Below are 20083 nucleotides of genomic sequence, written 5' to 3'. Positions count from 1 at the left end.
CAGAACCAAAGTATTCAGCAAATCCTGAAGGAATATCATCCCCAACAAAATTTTCATCATGCAGCGACATCCTCTCACAAAAGCCATTAGTCTTGCGTTTATTATTAACAAATGTCCAAATTTTTTGGAATTGTATCCTCGATCCGATTCTACCTTAATAACATAATTCCGATAGGCCTCTGAAATAAGAGATTTCAGCTCTCTTCTCAGTCTTAGAAATTCATCCATGTAACCAACTGAAGACCGTTTTTTACACGCACATTTGTTCTTCCTCTTCACCATTTCAATGATTTGGCGAGTGAACCAAGGTACCCGCCTTGACTAGGACCGTTCACGTGAAATTGATTTAAGAGGAATCGTGACATTAAAACATTCTTAGATTACACTGTAGAAGCAGTCAACAGCCGCATCAACTTCATCAATTCCATACAAGCCACTCCAGTCGTAGTCTTTGAGCAAGTTATATAAAGCAAAATAATCTGCTCTAAGGGAATCAAAGACAGGAGGAGCATTATTAAGTGATCGTCTTTTCACAGCAATATCACTCAGCAAGTTTATATTAAGTGCTGGATGATGTTCGATATCCTCTGGTACCAGCGGATTGGGTTCGTGCTCTATGGCTACGATAGGACTAAATCAAGTGTACGAAGATAAGAGTTTTGAATACTATAAATAGATTTCAAATAGTAAAAATTTAGGAAATTCCCCAACTTTTTAACGGTCACAGAACCATTAAGGAGATCATAATTACAGTCTATCACATCAGGCAAATTGAAGTCACCTGCTACAAGCAATCTATCACCTATCACATTGACATAACCCTCAATACAATCGAAATACCTATTATAATGATCAGAATTGGCGGAGTTGAGAAAATAAACAACATTAACGTATAGAGGATCATCCCTAACAAATACTTTTATCATTAAACTCTCAAAACTATGACTATCGAAAGATGAATTGATCAAAACATTCTCCTCAGATTCGATCTGCCTTCGCACCGCTATTAAGACACCCCCTTCGCGACAGGAGCCACTTCCGGGTCGATCCCGGCGATAGACGACATATCTTTCATGAAAGATCTCATTGTCAGAAAACCCGGAATTCAGCCATGTCTCAGTCAGCAAGATCACGTCATACTCAGAAGCAAGTAAAGAATTCAATAATACATGGATTTTGGTTCTTGAACCTCTCACATTTTGATAATACACACTCAGTTCCCTAGGAGCCATCATAATCGACCAACAGCAGCAAGTAAAGAGAAAAAAATATAGGCACATAACAGAAGACACTTTAAAGTTTGTAATTTAAATTGAAACAGGAGACACAAGATATAGATTGAAAACACTTGAAAACTTACATTAGAAATGGGGAAATTTTCGGAGACTGAGTCCCCTTTTTCAACCGAGCAGACTGCAGTTTTGAATCCAATGGTCGTGTGACCACAGAGTACGCACGGAGAGTCAAAAGCAGCAGAGACCACAGATTACGCGGTGCAGACGGATGAAGAGAAAAAGGGTACAGATTCAGGGGACATTATGGGGTATTTAGGGGGCGGTTGCAAATGGGATATTTAAGATTTGAGTGAGTTATGGATAAGGAAAGATGTAGCTTATGAATTGATAGAAAAGAGGAGATTTAAAATTGGAAATCAAAAAAGAATTAGACTTAAATTGTAGAAAGGAATTGTAGAATTGAACTTGAATGAAATTTATTTTCCATTTCTATTGAACGTTTAATATATATATTTGATAGCTGTGAAATTTATTATGATATGATGAAAATTATTTCAATTTAATTAAACAGTTGGTAGTTATGGTACTATTGCTGTCTGTTGAGACCAGGACTGTAAGCAGCTCCAAGCACCCAAATAAAAGCCAATTCTTTCGTCTTGACATCTATGGAGGGGGCTGTGGGAGGGAGGGTGGCAAGGACTTTGACTTTGAAGCATTGGTCAAAGTTCTTGTTGTGCTCAGAGCCATGGGTAGGGATGGGTAGGGAAGTATTATTTTTAAAGGAAGCCCTGTGATTGTTGATCCGGAGGTTTAAGGCAGGGGTGGTTTCACCTATGTAGAAGGCAGGACAGAAGTTGCAGGAAAGGAGGTAGATGCAATTTTTGGAGATGCAATTACTGGATTGAAGGATTTGGTGGGTGTAGTTGGTGATAGGACTGGTAAGGGAGATGGAAGAATCAGTGATAGGACAGGTTTTACAGCGGGTTTTACAGCGATTTGTTTGCAAGGTAGGGTACCAGGTGGAGTTGGGATTTCATCAGAGGTAAGTGATTTGTTTTTACTGAGAATTTTCTTGAGGTTGGGAGGTTGCTTATAAATGAGGGTGGGTGGTTGCTGGAAAAGGTGTTTGGTAGAGGGTTTGGAGGAGACGACATGGAACAGATCTTTAAGGACAGGTTTGAGGTTTTCAATTCCAGGGAAGTAGGTGGTACAAAGCTTTGGAGTTTGTGGGATTTGGGATTTTTTTGTGGTTGGATTAGTGCCAGTTTTGGAGGAGATTTGTTTCTGTAACAACCTTTCAGGATAGTTACATTTCAGGAGGGATTGGTGGAGTTTTTTGAGGTACTGGTCAAGATGGTGGGGATCACTGCAAATTTTTTGGCCTCGGATTGAGAGGGAACGTGGGAGGGATCTTTTGATGTGGTAGGGATGGCAACTCTCAAAGTGTAGGAACTGTTGAGTGTGGGTGAATTTGGTGAAAGTATTGGTGGATAAGGTATTGGAGTTGGAAAGGATTACATTGACATCTAGGAAGTTGATGGAGGATTCAGAAATATTCCAGGTGAAGGAGACAGAGTGGTTGGAGTTGAGTTGATTGAGGAAGTGGGAGAGGGTATCATGTCCATTAGACCATATGAGGAATATGTCGTCAATGAAACGGAGCAATATCAGGGGGGATAGGGTTTGTTTGGAAAGGAAATCTTGTTCAAGGAGGCCCATGAATAGGTTTGCATAGAATGGTGCCATCCTAATGCCCATCGCTGTACCCTGGGTTTGAAGATAATATTCATCTTCAAACCTGAAGGCATTGCTTGTGAGCACCAGTTTGGCAAGGTTTACTAGGAAGCAGGTTGAAGGGGTGGAGGGTGTGGGTCGTGAGGGAAGGAAATGCTCAAGGGATTTTAAGCCTTCCTTCAGAATGGGGGATGGGAGTGTAGATTATATTTATATATATATATATATATATATATATATATTATATATATATATATATATATATATTTATTTATATATATATATATTGAAAACACAATATAATAATATATAACTCAATATAAACAAGCAATATTCAAATAACTGTTAAACAGAAATTTAAAAGAAATTAAGATGAGTGAAAGGACAAAAAAGCAGGTAGAAAAAATAAAAAGTGTACTATAAAATTCCCAGTAATGATTAAAAAGGTGGGACTATTTTTATATAATGCTGTTCTCGATAAGCATGATATATAGAAAGAGATTGAAATTCTCAGAGTGAGAATGAAGATTTTAAGATAAAAAAGAATATAATATTCATATTCACACCATGCCTCCGGCAGAAAAAAAAACTGATGGATCAATATCTGTGATAATAAGAACAAAATAAGTTATGGATTCTTTAAATCATATCCATTAATTAGTATATTAATAAATGATTGCAATTCATACTATAGCAGTAACTTAGTCACAAGAAAGAGTTTATAAAAAATGAAAAAGAATTACTAATCTCGAATTGAAATCATAAAAAAATAATTTGAATTAGAATGCAGGCTAATTACTATGAACCATTTTAAGAGGATATTCAAGAGAGAGAAAAAAACAAAGGAGAAAATCAAGAGAGAAGCCGGTTGATTGAGAGGGTAGTTGGCAGCGACGAGATAGAAGAGTGACATGCTTCATATCGAAGCGTGACGCCAAGTAGAATAGAAATCAAGAATGCACACCAAATCACAAAAACAAAAGAGAAAGATAACAGTGATAAAGGAAGACTATGGTGAGCAGAGTCAGCTTGCAAAAAGCTCAACACAGTTACAACTTTGAACGTACTATAAAATTACAATTTTCAACACATAGTACCTGCTGTTCCCGTTACCACTGATAAAATAATCATTTTTCGATAATCATCTTCACTGAATCATTTAGAATATTTAGCCTAAGGCCAGTTAGACTTAAGTGAAAAAGAAAATGCTAATACGTTAAGTTAATGCTGAACACTCTCTCCTCCCTCAATCAGAGAAAGAAAAAAAACATTTCCCTTTAAATAGTGAAGCTAAGGTGAGTACAAAACAAGTGAAATATAACAAAATGAATATTACTGTGTGAAAGAGAAAAACAATAATTAAGCGAGAAATGAGCACTTGATAAAAAGATATGATAAAGAACAAAACTTAAAAGATATGAATCTTTATTTGATTCGACTTATACTAATAAAAAGAAAAAATATGAGCAATCAATGAATCTTATCCATTCATGAAGTTCTCAAGTTCCTTTTCAGTATTGATAACAAAAACCTGCCGATAATGTACAGGGCGAATCCTCACACTCCCTGATCTGTCCAGTCATAAATACTTGAAGTCGCGTTCCCTTTGATGTTTTTAGCCATATTCAGGATTCTCCTTCGCTTAGCGGTCAATACGTTGACGTAAACAGGCTGATCATCACACGGTAACCCCACATGACGAGTAGAATGTTTCTTAACTGATCACCCTATCCGCAACGTCACGACGAACAAACTTCGCAATTATACCAGGAGTCGGTTGACCAGATCCCATCTCCAATCTGTGACAACAGTCAATTGCCTCGGCGCCTATATTTACTCCGACGGCCTTACACGTTGCTATCACTAGATCTGTAACGTTCTCATCACGCGACACCGGCACACCATGAATCTCCAAAGTGTTTCTTCGGCCATATTGTTCGAGTGAGTTGAATTTATCAGACAAAAAATCAACACTCTCCCTTAGGATCAGATTCTCCTTTCGCAAAGATGAAATAATGTTTTCTCGATTCTTAATTATTTGACTCTTTTTAGCAAGAATCTCAGAGTTAGACATTAGTTTATCAAGACAAAACTGAAGCGACGTCTCAAGCTTTGACTGACTATCGAGGATATCATTTTTACTTTCCTTGCCCTATTACCATAGGTAAGGAAAGTATTGCTTTCCGAAAAAAATTAAGGTACCCCAATTTCTAAATTTCTATACGTTTCAAGGTCCCCTGAGTCCAAAAAACTGGTTTTTGGGTATTGGTCTGTATGTGTGTGTGTGTGTGTGTGTGTGTGTGTGTGTGTGTGTGTGTGTGTGTGTGTGTGTGTGTGTGTGTGTGTGTGTGTGTGTGTGTGTGTGTGTTGTGTGTGTGTGTGTATGAGTGTATGTGCGTCTGTGTACACGATATCTCATCTCCCAATTAACGGATTGACTTGAAATTTGGAACTTAAGGTCCTTCCACTATAAGGATCCGACACGAACAATTCCGATCAAATGCAATTCAAGATGGCGGCTAAAATTGCGGAAATGTTGTCAAAAACAGGGTTTTTCGTGATTTTCTCGGAAACGGCTCCAATGATTTTGATCAAATTCATACCTAAAATAGTCATCGATAAGCTCTATCAACTGCCATAAGTCCCATATCTGTAAAAATTTCAGGAGCTCCGCCCCATCAAAGCAGATAGATTCCCAATTATCGGGCTTCAGATACAATTGAAACAAAAAAAAATCAAGTGGAGTAGATTGAGCATGAAAATCTCTACAATTATTGTTCAGTAACATTTTCACCTAAAATTGAAAATAAGCTTTAAATTCGAGAAAATGTGACTATTCAATTGCAAATTATTGTTGATTCTATTAAATCATTCACTATGAAGAGATAGCGGACCTCATGTGTGTCTCCAGCGTTATTACCCTGTCACCAGCTGGCTCAAATCACTAAATAGTAGACTTGAGATGCGCGGGAACACTAGCGTCAGGTGATCAATTTTCATAACGGCAAGGAAAGTTGTGTGAGTGCGCCACACCAGATTTTTAAAATCTAACAACGACTTTTCAAAAATATCTGCTGTAATAGGTTGCTGCGAAGCTGCATAATAATTACTATTACTACTTTTAACAGGTGTACTGTCAGATTCACTATTTCTTCGTGAACGTAGTTTAAAAACACAGCTCTTACACGACCAAGACGTAGATATTAGTAACTCAAGTTCGGCATCACTCAATTCCTTACCACCACCCACACATTTACCATGAAATATTGAATTGCATTGACTGCATATCACTTTGTCTCTAGCTGATCGGTTAATAGAAAACTTGCATCCAGCACAGTCACTCATTTTGTTAGTCGGAATAATATATATGCAATAAATAGCTTGTAGATGAATAACACAGACAGTTCAAACGACAAAATATTGTCTAGCTTATCGGCAACTCCGACATGAAACCCAATAGGATTAATCCAGATGGGTAGTTCTTAAAAACAACTCGATTTAGAATAAATTTATAATTTTGGTTACAAGTTCTGAACGAGCTATTAGGTTTTAGGAGCATGTTGACAGCCGATAAGGTGCGCGAGATTAATGGCCTATCACTAGCATCATTTTGAATCTGCCTTTTGTTCACTAAAGAGAGAGAAAGTAAGAGAAATAGAGAAACAGAGAGATTGATAGAGGGGTCAGTGTAAAAGAATGTGATAGTGAGAGATAAGGGTGAAGGGAGTTGAAGGGAATTTGTGGGAAGAGGAGAAATTATTGAGAGAGATTGGTTGATTGCCTTTATCAAGGGCGGAGCTAGGACTCCATGTCCTCTCTGCTACACAACCTCCTAGAGAGAGAGAGAGTGTGTGTGTGTGTATGTGTGTGAGAGAGAGAGAGAGCGAGAGAAAGATATAAAGAGAGTGAGAGAAAGATAGATTAGGAGTGATGTTGAGACGGATGAAAGGAGTTGATATAAGAATTGTTCTAATCCCAGTACGTAGCCAATAAATTGGCCTGGAGGCAGCCAAGCCTTGCGCCCCGTGGCGAAGGAATTGATAGACGCCGGGAAAAAGCCTTGCTAGGAGCACTAGCAAGAAACATTGTTCATGTTTGGGAGCGATTTTTGTAAAGCGCTGTATCTCGCCATACATAAATCAGTCTTATTAATCTCTTTTCTCCAGCCTGAATATTGTATTGACGTTATAAGTTGCCAGTTGTTTGGCCAGGTCCCATCTTTTAGCCTGCAGCGGAAGACTATTAATTTGATATTTACTACGATTAGGCGAGCGGTCTTTAGGTTTAGGAAGAAGAGTAGTGCCCCAAGAATTTGCCGCTGGCTTGCGTGGAAGGATAGCTTTAAAACCGTTTCCCTCCCTTCCCACTATAACCTAACCTCTCACTTTTCTCTCTCATCTATGCACCATCTCCATCCCACATCAATAACTTATATCGCCTTATCTGGCTTGCATTACAGCCGCAGGCTCGATCCAAGTATTCTTATTCTTGATCATAGACGATGTGGTAAGAGGAAAAACTCCAGTTTTCAATATTATTTTTGAGCGAGGGAACTCATGATTTTATGTAATTTACATTATCATTTTCGAATAAGAGTTGTTCTATATATCACAAAAGTTTTGGTATAGCCTACTATTTAATTTTAATTCTTTACCTGTTCTCAGTCAACTCAAATAGGTATAAGACGATAATTGAAGTATGAATGATAAGAGTAGAATCTAAAAATATATCTACAGATGGAAATTACTGAGATATTGCAATTATTCAAATGGTAATGAATTAATTATTATTATTAAACGAAAATCCAAATTGAATGCTGTAATTCATCCCAAAGACTTCTGCTACTGCAAATATTGACAACAGGGTAAACAGCTAGATGGAAATTCGATGATCTCTACTATTCAATAATTAATTTTCTAATAGTACTGCTCATCGAGTTTCCATCTAGCTGTTTACCCTGTTGTCAATATTTGCAGTAGCAGAAGTCTCCGGGGTGAATCACAGCATTAAATTTGGATTTTCGTTTAATAATAATAATAATAATTAAAAATATATCCTCTATAGCTCATGTTACTTTCAGAATTTCATTGATCTTTGAACGGGCAATGAACAAAGATAATCCGACTAACCTAAAAAATAAATTCTTCAAGAGGTAGAGAGAACAGATTAAATGATTTGAACCTAATTCTGTGAATCAAAACCTCTACAACACGGGTTTCTCTATTAATAGCCTATATTACAGAACGCGTGCCTATTTATTTCGAACGCTGACTGTAAATGTGTAAGAATCGGATCTCTGAAGGACTAGACAGTGAGAAGGGGCGGAGTTCGAGCTTTATCAAAGTCTGGCACGTTCTCTTCATCTTCTCCTAACCTTTCTCCATCATCCTTATCATCACCTTCTTCCACTTGTCACTTATTCCTCTTCTTTGTTGTCTCTTGTTTCTGTTATTTTTCTTCTACTCTGTTGTCAGCCTCCTTACCCGTCATCCACTCACTCCTCCTCTCTCCTTCTTCAAACTGTTTTGTTGTGTGGTGTTGAATGGTTTGTTTCCCAGGAGAAGCGAGCAAGCAAGATCAGAGTTGTAGCGTGGGAGTTTGGAAAGCAGCTTAGTTCACGACCTAACTTTGACTGGCCAACAACTGATGAAATGTTAATGTCACTAGAATAGGCTTTTCTCTCGCCTCCCCTCTCTTGATCTTAATTGGAACAGTGCTCATGAGATTGTTGAGAATACACGTTTCAATCAGGAACAACAAGGGTACAGCCACATTTGAACTTTGAAATGATAGAGCAATTGAAGTTTGATTAGTTTTCTTTCTGCAGCCTTCAAACACTAATTTAAAAGAATCAAACATGATAAGAATGAAGAGACTTCTATTCTGGTACTATCTAGAGCCTGGTAGTCAATATTGAATCACATGTAGCTTGCTCTGTCTAATAACCTACTTGTTGGCTTCCAATCACACTAATCTAACGGACTTCATTCGAACCAATACGAGTAGTAGAGACGATTGTCTATCGACGGTTTCAATTTCAATCAAACATCTACTTATAAGTCACGTGTAGGTTGGTGCACCAGCGCAATAACTACCCTATTTTTCATGTTACTATCGTTCCTAATATATTCTGTAGCTCAAGTTGAGTTATATTGTAACTAAGCTATTTCTAACAACTGATAAAACCCACTATGCTCTTTTCATTTCCATTTCAATAACATACAATGTTTGTTGAATCACAGCCATCCCTTATCCTTCGTACCTATCCCTTAACAAGTTTAATACTTCCATGTTGGGAGTTGGTGTAGAAATCCCATATATTGATTGTTATCGTTTTAAGCGTACTTGGAAAACGTTTTTCCAATCCATGACACAGAAATATTCCTCTTCTTAGTATTTGAACATGAATTAGATAGCTATGGATATTGTTCGTATTTGGATTGCCATATTTTTTTTTAATACTAAAAGAAATCATTCATATTATTCTAGTAATGTTGAAATGAATTTCAAATTTAAGTTATTGTTATTTTTTTGATGATAAATTGAAGTGTGATGACTTACTTGGTGAGAGTTTCTAGCGAGGAGGTGTAGATTGTACCGCCGACGTCGATGTGAACGGGGGCGGTGTAGCGGGAGGCGGCAGCCACGCAGGGGATGCCTGTGATCTTGTGGTTGTAATTGAGGGGCGGTGGAGGGTGACCCGCTGAGGGAGGGGTGGGCGACGACGAATTCGACATTGTCGGAGAGGTGGCTGGTGATGTGCTGCAAAAACAAAAAAAAACTCTCTTTTATTTCATTTTCTCGTATCTACTTAATTATTCAATTCTAATCATGAGCTTGGTTCAGTACTAATATTTATTTGAAAATTCAAATACAAATTAATTTACAAAATGGATAGGAAATAAAATCCAAAAATAAGGATAGGAAACTGAAATTGAATAGCCTACACTTTCAATTCATTTAAAAAGTTATGTTAAGCTGATCAAATTACATTCTAATGTGAAAACATTGAATATAGACACTGGATAATTGCATATTAATTGAAATATTTCATTCGAACTGAGCAATTAATTTGATCAGGTTCTGGGATTGATGAAATGTTTTTTTTTTTTGAAATTTTGATTCCAATAAAATCAAAGTCTGGAAATTTGTTTTCTCAGCTCAGATGCTCAACTGCTTCAATGATCTATCGTGACAAATTCAACATGTGCATTCTGGAAACTGGAATGTATTACTCATGTTCATACTGATGTACATGCCCTTCTCATATTGGCCAATATGATCAATCATATATTTGCACTATGAGGATAGACAAAATCTATATTTGTTGATATCAACTCTATATTGGTTGTTTGACATATGAATAGAGCACTAAGTTTCCATCAGTCATATCAGCCTACAGCTCATTCCTGACCCTTTATACAGGTTTGCAGAGAACTTGAACACCGGAAACATAAACTTCTGATTTGGAGGTTCTATGAATCATCATTTCAAAGGCCTTCTCAAAACTAGAAAGATGACATCAATAAAAATGTTCTATGATAATTTTATTCAAAATGGCGGCTGATTGGAGTATTAGTTTTTAAATAAATAACTGATAAATTTTAATCAGTCGTCATTTTGGATAAAAGTATCATAGAGCATTTTCATTGATGTCATCTTTCTAGTTTTGAGAGCGTCTTTGAAATGATGTTTGGGTGTTTACGTTCAAAATATTTGAGTTACTACCCCTCATTTCTTTAAAAACTAAAACTTCAATCAGCCGCCATTTTGGATACAAGTATCATAGCGAATTATTGTCGATGCCACCTTTCTTGTTTCAAAAAGGCCTTTAAAATGATGTATCATTCAATGGGTGTTTACATTAAAAATATTCGAGTTACAACCCCTAAGTCACCCCCTTAGAAGGGTTGAAATTCAGTTGTACGTCAAAAGGTAGAGCATTTGACCAATAAATTATATCTATAAGCTATAACTTATATCTATTAAGTATTATATTTACAAGAGTCTCCAATTTATTGAAGGGTTCCCATACATATGACTCACTCTGTATATATGAATAAAGTATTATTGATCATCCGACAGCATGAACAATTGGATGTAGTTCGAAATGTCGCAATAAAAAATTAAAAATGAATATAATTGAACTGATATAATATTAGTCAGAGAAATTTGATATTTTCTATTATTCTCTTAAATAGGAAGGTAGGCTATGTTAAACATCAACATAATTTTGTAAACTGATCTCTTCTGTAGCTAGAGCTTCTTCCGACATTTGCGGACGACCTTCAAAGTAAAAGTGGGCCGGAGAAATTTGTAGTTTTGGTGAACCGTGAATGGATACAACGAGATTGACATCTCCAACAACTACTGAGCAAACTGTTGGCTGTTGGCAATATTTGGCTGCAGTTGTAGGGGAAGAGAGAGAAGCATCAAGTATAGGTGAAGAAGATTAAAGGACAGAAACTATGAGTGAGAAAAAGTAATGAAGATAGCGAAAGAGACTATCAGAAACGGGCAATTACAATATTTTTACAGGTCACTCACTTTTATGCCGGATAGAAGTGCCTAGAGATCGCTGCTGTGTTCGGGAGCAATCCAACAATCTCTGTCTCTCTCGCACCAATAAAGTGGCTATGGAGCAATCAAACAATCTCTACTTTATTTCTATCTTTGTTGCGGTGGCTGGGGGCACCGCAACATTCGATTAAAATGGTAATCGCCCACGGCTTGAATCACTCGCGTGTTAAAACACAGCGAAAACGAGCCGGCGAAAAAATAATAAATGAAGATGATTCTTCGAAATACACCACCGTCAAAGTCAGACACATCCATCCTAGCACTGAAAATCAGTCTTGTTTTGGCGGTGGCCACTTTTGTCGTTCTTGTGCTGAAAAAGAAGTGTCTTGTTTTGACGGGGCGAGTCCGTGACTAATTTCTCTACCTGGAAAACAGTCTCTGGTTGTCGCTATCAGTTTTTGACGCTTCTGTCAGATAAGCTGGCAGAATAGCTTGGAAGTAAACTGGTTTCAATTTTGGAACAGACTGTACTTTCTTTGAAATATTCTTTTTAGAACTTAGTGTGACTAGAAGTGTGTGTGTGACCACCATTGGACAATACTCCTGCGTGACATTGTCTCTCATCTCAACCTTATTTAGTTCTATTGCTTCCTCTCTCATTCTCTCTCTCCCACTCACTCTCTCACCCTCGATCTCCCTCTCTCTATCACTCCTGCGTCTTTCTCTCTCACTCTCTCTCTGTCTAACACTCACACACACACACACACACACTCTCTCTCTCTCTGTCTAACACACACTCTCTCTCTCTCTCTCTCTCTCTCTCTTTCTCTCTCTCTCTAACTCTCTCTCTTACCCGGTTGTGTGCTAATGCTCTCCTTTCTTCAAAACCCCTTAGGGTTTTGTTATTATTTCATTCAATGCTTCAGAAATAATTATCTACAACCTATCTTGAATTTGACTTTCCCATGCCTAGATTTGTAAATCTCTTTGTGTCAATAATATTCATTACTATCAACTCTTGCTTGTAATATTGTGAATTCCCCCATTCAACCGAGTAGGATTGTATAATATAGTTGATGTAGCATCGTACTGGAGGGTTGATGGTTGAATTTGAGAGAGGGCCGGCCGTGCAAAAAAAACTAAAACTGCAATTCAATAAAATCCTCACTTCTTCACTTTCTCACTATAGGCCTATATCCCTCAGAACCACACTCTCTTGTGAAATACACAATCCCCTACACTGAAATAATTTGACTCCTTCAAGTTATGTGCTCCCAACTTGATAATACCGCCCGTTGTTCTCTCAATAATATTTGTTGAACGAGCGTTAGCAAGTTCTTACTTTTCACTCAAGTTCAAAGTTGTTGCCAGTTTGTGGGTTTGCTTGTTTGTTTGAATGCACTACAATAACTTTAGAAAGAGTTGATCGATCAGCTTCAAATTTTGAACACGCACTCTTCGAACCTTTTTACAGGTCAAGTTCGTTGAACAACAAAATATTTTACTCACTTCTTCATCCTTTTTTAGGATATAAAAGTAACATTGAAAGTACTGCATGAGACAAAATAACTTGCTCCTGTGTGTCTGCCTGACTATTATCCTTCAGTAGCATACGCGTAATATTAATGATACAAATTGTGATGGCAGTTGCTATGTCGTTGGTATTATTGATTTAACAAAATTTGAATTCTGATTCTGAATCATTTACCCATACGGAGAAACCTATGAGGTCCTATGGATTCACGTAGGCCTACAGCGTAATATTAATAGGGAAACAGCTTAATGTTCCTTTTCCAAAGATAATATAACAGTGGGCTCCACTGGGATTCTTATTCAAATTGAAAAAAAATTCTGTAAAATAATTTTTTAGAAGAAAAAAAATTCTTCAAAATAATTTTTGTCTGCGATCTTCGTTCCGCCACATTGAATCAAAAATTTTCTATGGGAAGGTTTTAATACAAGATTCAAATAATAAAGAATTTCAAGAGACAATGAATGGTGGAAATCGCTCATAAATATATCAAACCGTTTCAAAGATATTCACATTTTAGTGTTGAAGTTTTCGTATATCTGTGATACAGAAATATTGCTCGCCTAGAACAGGATAGATTATTCATCACATATTCTTATCATTATCGTTCCCTAGCAACCTATTTTAAGCGTTTATATAGTAGCTGCTGAGAGAGATTTATGTGATAGATATACCTGAATAATACTATTAAATACTATATTCGACTAAACAACGAGTGACCCAAATGAAGCGATTCAAATATAAAAAAAAGAAAAATGGGAATGCGAAAAATATTATAATATTTGGAACTCCATAACTTATCATTTAATTAAGAGACATGTATGGAATTAATAATTTATTGAAAAACACTAATAATTTAGCAATATTGCACTAATAGTTTTAATTTTAGATGACTCTCTCCTGGATTATTGAGTTATGTGTTGGATATTCCTCAGTGATTGCTGCATCATCTGAGAAAACTCCGTAAAAGTGATCTCTGTTCGAAATTAACAGAATGCTCAAGTATAGACATTTAGAAGAATACAAACATTTCATTTAATGTTCATTGAAATCGACCACATCAGTATTATTTACACGTGAATTACCGGTAGTGTATTGTTAATGTATTAGGATTTGAGAAGATAATATGAGCATCTTATTGGTTTTTCTCTCAATGATTCAAATGAATGGCTTAATTGCTTTTATATAATAATGAAAATATCACAGTTTATTACATTCCAGTACAATTATCGTGTTTCACAATCCATTTCTAAGTAGAGCTCATAAGTATCGTAATCTTGCCATACAATTACCATACAATAATTGAAGTTGATTTCATTCAACTTCAGTGGTGCCATTTCACCAAACTGCTAAAGGGTGGGCAAAAACCAAGAGGTATTGGGGGGGGGGAGGAATACCCCCAAAGGATAGAGGGACCTGGGTTTTTCCCCATAAATGTTACATTAGAAGATGTTATTATATGCTTCATTTTTTCCAATTTTATACAAATGTGGTTGAAGTATCAATACAAACATATACATTATTAGTTATCAAATTCAATCATGGAATATTTATTAGAAATATGGGTCTACAGAGAGGCCCTAGAGTAGGAATACACTGAAACAGATTTCTTAAAAATCATGGAAAAAGATAAATTTTTCTTTTACAATGACAATTTCATTGGGGATCATATTCTAATTGGAAAATAACTTTCAGTTAGAAAGCTAAAGATACATCAAGCTGTTCCCATAATTCTCAACAACCCTTTACATACATTTTTGATTGTCTGATTGTGCCCTTTCTTTTGCTTTCACTGTGACATCTTGCAACTTGTAAATTCTCACATTGAAATTTATTCAATAAGTGTACCCATTCTGTATTCAAACTATACCACAGAGAAAAATATATTATTTATTACTCTGTACCCGTATCCATACTTTCAAGGCAATTTTGCTACATTGTTGATACTGTAGAAGGAATTATACTACTGCTGATAAAGAAAAGTATTAAATCATTATGAGACTCTAAGGATTCGTGTAGATAGACCCGCATTTTCATTATTTATCTGATCCTTGAGGGGGGCCTAGGCCCCCTAGGCAGCTGATTATAAGTAAGAATTAATATTGCTATTTTTATAATACAGTACAGTACACCTGAAGAATTGGCAAAGTTTATGGTAAGGGGTGAGGAGGTACTCAGCTCTTCCAACTAACATCGGATTAGTTTTGTGCAGTCTACTATAACAGATGTTCCCATATGGATGTTACTATAGACGTATTTATCATTGTATTCAATTTCTGTTTGTTAGTTTGTTTGTATGTCTGATGGAAATCGAAAACGGCTCTAACGATTTTGATTAAGTTTGAAATATAGTATATAGTTTGAAATATAGAGTTTGTGATACGAAAATCATCATTTGGATTAGGACTCATGTTTAGGATAACTCAATGAGGGAACTTAAAAATGATTAGGTACGGTAATATATTCATCAACCGAGTAGCAGCTGACTGAGAGAGTTTTCCGTCGTCAGTTGAAAACAGTTGATCAAGAGAGTTTTTCATCGTCAGTTGAAAACAGCTGATCGAGAGAGTTTGCCATTGTCAGTTGAAAACGAGACAGATGTGTTGAGTCACCAACTTTGTTGACGTCATTTTTTTGAAGTTATTGCATGATTCGAGAAAATAGGTGCAGAGAGCAGCCGAGTGACAGCAACGCAACGCAAATTTGAATTTGAAACATAATGATTGCGGTAATATTAATAAGGTAAATACTGAAGTAGTCAGTTTTAATATACCTGAGTAATTGAATTATAACAATTCATTCACTTCTAAATTTCCATCTCTATGTCTTTGTACTTTCAACTCTGTTTCTTTGATATTGTTATCTTCATAGACGTGAAGTAGATAGATAAGGGTGGGTGTCTTCCATGAGTAAAATGAAATGTCTATTTCCGACTTCTGCAGTTGAATACTTGTAGCTAGTAGTTCTGTGAACAGTAGACCTCGTACAGCATTTATAAACAGATCTCATTGTCAATATGTCACCCCAATTAGCCCTTCGGACATCGGAAAAAAGAAACCGGTACCGTGACGAGAGATCGTAAGTGTTGAAACGGCCAATGACTGATTGGCGTTTATTGACGATGACAATATTACCTGTTATAAATAAAACCGAGAGCATTGCCAAGCTGTAATCATCAAAAGCTAATTTACAAACATGCCAACATACATATACAGACAAAAGCAAATCCCGTCGTTGAAACGTAGAAAAATCAATCATGAAAATATGTGAATCATCAAATCATGAAAAAATAACATTTTCCCGCTATTTTGGGAAATGATAACTGTATATCTTCCAGTATTGAAAATGACATTCAAAATGAAAAACAATACTGAATAATTTTATTATATTGAAAATTCTCAATGTTCGAGTAATTAACCCTCCAGTAGGCCTAGACTACATTCAACACAGTAGAACCTATATAATTTGTAGCTTACGGGACCAAGTATTTAATACGAATTTTGGAGGGTGACGAATTATATATCAAGCTCTGCAATATCGAGGCTGATTAAACAAAATACGAGAAAATTATATCATTGATACTGATCCCATCATTGCCCATAAATAATTCATAATATAGCCTCTATGAATGAATATTAGAAAATATTGTTAAATATTAATTTGACATACTTGTAAAAGATTTCAGAGATCAATACAACTGTTCATGAGCGAGTTCTTCAACCAAGGCTGTCTCTAGTTATATTATTATATTATGTGAATCCATAGAACTTTAAAGTTCACTCCGTATGGGTAAATAATTCACAATCAGAATTCAAAATCCCTAAACTAATAATACCAATTACTATAACGTTAAAGGTATTGCTATCACAAGTTGTATTATCTAATACATATAGGCTATGTTGGAAACAAACAATACCTAGACAGGCAGACAGACATTAACGAAAGCGAGTTGATGTAAAATTTGTATATTAATCAGCTGAATTCGGGGCATTAAGGACAGTATATGTGATTATTCTTAAATAGCATTAGCTCTTATGAATAAATGGGTAAATTGTGGTAATTGCATGCAATTAATATTCCAGCTTACTAATGATAAATCACAACACCCTTTTTCCAATTCACTTCATCAGTTGATGTGATTTTTGGTCTCCTCATCACTGGAGTTATTAGTAACTGTAGCATAATTTTCGATGAACTCATTACTGGAGTTATCAGTTACTATTGCATATTAGTGTATTTATCTTTATGGGAATACCAATTACAGTGTTTTGATGACAAAACTACGAATTATAGAGAAGTTTCAGTGTACTCACTAATCTTGACAATTGACCTATCAAGTGAAGTTATTTTCGTTTTGAGTCAAGAAATTTACTAATAGTTCTATTATTTAAGCTCCAAATAACTGCAGAAAAGAGAGACAACTGCACAAAATAGGAATGATATATAGGACTTATAAATAGATATATAGGACTGATAAATAGGAATTATACAGTTACAAGATAAGTCATCGTCTGATATTACTACGTAAAGGGATAGAAAAGAGTGATAGGTTTCAGAAATAAATTGTCAATGGTCTTGTTAAGAATAGCCTACATGTGGGGATTCATCAGAACAATACCATTGTTTGAAAACCAGACAGCTCTGCGTAGTACAGTCCGTCCAAGAAGTATAACCTGACCGTCTTGTTTTTGAAGTGTCTGAGATTCGATGTGTCTGACTTTGTCATTTCTGTACGGATGTAAAAGTGTCCGGTTTTGGCGCCTAACGCACACGCCAATTCGAGACTCTTTCAAAACAGTCATTCCCTGTCGCTGGCGTACGGTGTCGATGGATGAGATAGTCGCTGTCCACTCCTGTCAGGTTCTGGGTGTGTCGGAGGACTAAGGTGGCGCGTACCCTAGTTTGAATAGCTTTATGTAATCTCTAAACATTGACATGAAGTGACTGGAGTATAGCTACAACAGTACAACTTGAAGTTAATAAAGGTTGAAGTTAAAATTCCAGACCACTTCATCACGTTAGCTGAGGTCATGATGTACTAAGAGTAGAAAAAATTAGCTCATTAGTCTCCAGACTAGATAGCTATAGTATTGTACAATAAAAAAATGATGTACTAAAACTTTCTGAGTTTAACGAAATATAATGGGAATGAAAACTTCAGTTTCTCAAGCGGTTCCCCCGATTTTTAGGGGCGTGTTTTCAGATGTTGGTCATTGAGGTTTTAGATACTTAAGATGTACTAAAAAACTAATTAATAGGCAGAATGAAATATGTTGAGCAATGAGCTCAACTCTTCAACCCTGGAGTATTTTTAGCAATAGTAGTATTTCGGGGAGAAAATTTCACTTACTAGATGTATACTTAAATTGGAAATTTGAGGGTCGCAATCTCTCACAATGTGGCAACGCCGATACTTGGTCGGCTGAAGGTTCTAGTTCTCAATTACTTTGAAAGTAGCAGAGAATGTACATTCGTCGCCAAGAAGCCAATCAGGACGGTTCTAGAGCTTGGTTTCTTGGCAGAAAATTCATCCTCAGCTCCTACTGGAGGATCTTTCTTGAAGATGCCCCACTCCATAAAATATCTTGATAACAGCAATAACTTATCTTGATAGAGCAACAATAACAGCTTGTCGACTTCAGCATTGAATTACTGGTGATATTAAAACCAGACAAATGTTTTAGATGGATGAATGCACTGCAATCGTAATGCTTGTTATAGATGCGTTGACAACAAACCTTCACAGCTCTTCAGCTGGTTGACATGAAAGGTCGCGCTTGATCTTATTACTTTCAATGTGGCAACGCCGATATTTGGTCGGCTGGATGATCTAGATCCAAATGACTTTGAAAGTAGCAGAGAATGTACATTCGTTGCTAAGAAACCAAGCGAGATCAAGCGCGAGATCTTATTACTTTCATTCATGGATCCATTATTCATTTGCTGAAAGAGACTGGTTTCCAACATAACAGGTGTCTTGTTAGTGCAAAAATTAAATCTTATAAAAGAATTGAGGGTTAATGGTGTCGTCTGTCAGTGCACCAGTATCATTTTTATCTAGGACCATCTCGACTTGCCATGTTCCAAGTGAGAGAAAGAGCAATTGGGAGGGACAAGGATAAAACACGTATTTGAAATAAAATATACTGTAGCAAATCTCCCCAACAAGATCTCTCGCAGTCATCCTTGTACGTGGAAGTAATGAAGCTGTTTGTTAGACGACGTGCTATGAAAACTGTCATACATTCTGACGTTAATCAAGTTTACATATCATATTTTCTAAGAGTAATGCGAGATAAATGAACGTTTTTTTAGATTAGGTTGGCATAGAGAAGAGACTAAACAGTTATTAAAAGCGGTTGTCTCTGCTGTGAAAAGAATTATTAGCTTGCTGCGATCGTCTTATCAGAAGAATTGATACGACGTCAGTTCCGGAATGCAAATGTTTATAGTATCTTCTATCATTTCTTTGACGTCAGAATGATAGTAGATTGTTGATGTCAGATTGAATCGCGCCTTATTGCGTCATTGTAGTCTACACTTCTAGAGCGTTTTTCTTTGTTTCCTCAACTCAAAACAAAGGCGTGTTTCATAGAAACTTATATGCTATTCTCAATTGTTTCAACTTTACAAGAGCCGAAATTTCAATGGAGCATGTTGAAGCTTCAGAGTACTGCTCTCCAAACTGAATGAAAGTGGGTCGCTTGTCCTGTTTATCCTGCTTTCTGGATAATTCCCAGTACAGACCAATTTTTTGCCATTCATAACTTATAGATTACTGTAAACTACGTAATCAAAATGCTTATTGAAAGAATTTAGAGCCCTCCTAGTATTTGAAAAATGATACTGTAGAATATTAGAAATAAATAAGTCTCAAAGATTAATACTCAACGTGTGTAATCTCTATTAAAACATGTAGGATAGAGTGAATTCCAATCAACAAACTATTAAATATTATAACTGATTTATGTCATCTGTTTTGCATAACATCTGGTTTCTGGTATACTACATCTTCCCCCTTTCTTCTTAAGTTCAATCTGCATATCGCAGTTGATCTGCGTGG

The 20083-nt window shown here is 36.3% G+C and overlaps 1 protein-coding gene across 7 annotated transcripts in view; it reads right to left on the bottom strand.

Moving 5' to 3' along the window:
* LOC111048106 (BTB/POZ domain-containing protein KCTD1) overlaps positions 1-20083 on the bottom strand; it is a 298361-nt gene that overhangs the window by 55431 nt on the left and 222847 nt on the right. For all 7 annotated transcript variants that reach the window (XM_039430713.1, XM_039430715.1, XM_039430714.1 and 4 more), the window contains one exon: positions 9531-9731. In XM_039430713.1, coding sequence (XP_039286647.1) covers positions 9531-9731 — 201 coding nt within the window. The remainder of the gene's footprint in view (positions 1-9530; positions 9732-20083) is intronic.

This window comes from Nilaparvata lugens, chromosome 6 (genome assembly GCF_014356525.2).
Source record: "Nilaparvata lugens isolate BPH chromosome 6, ASM1435652v1, whole genome shotgun sequence".
NCBI lineage: Eukaryota > Metazoa > Arthropoda > Insecta > Hemiptera > Delphacidae > Nilaparvata > Nilaparvata lugens.
The sequence above is the reverse complement of the archived record's forward strand: the minus strand, read 5'-3'. Positions and strand labels throughout refer to the sequence as shown.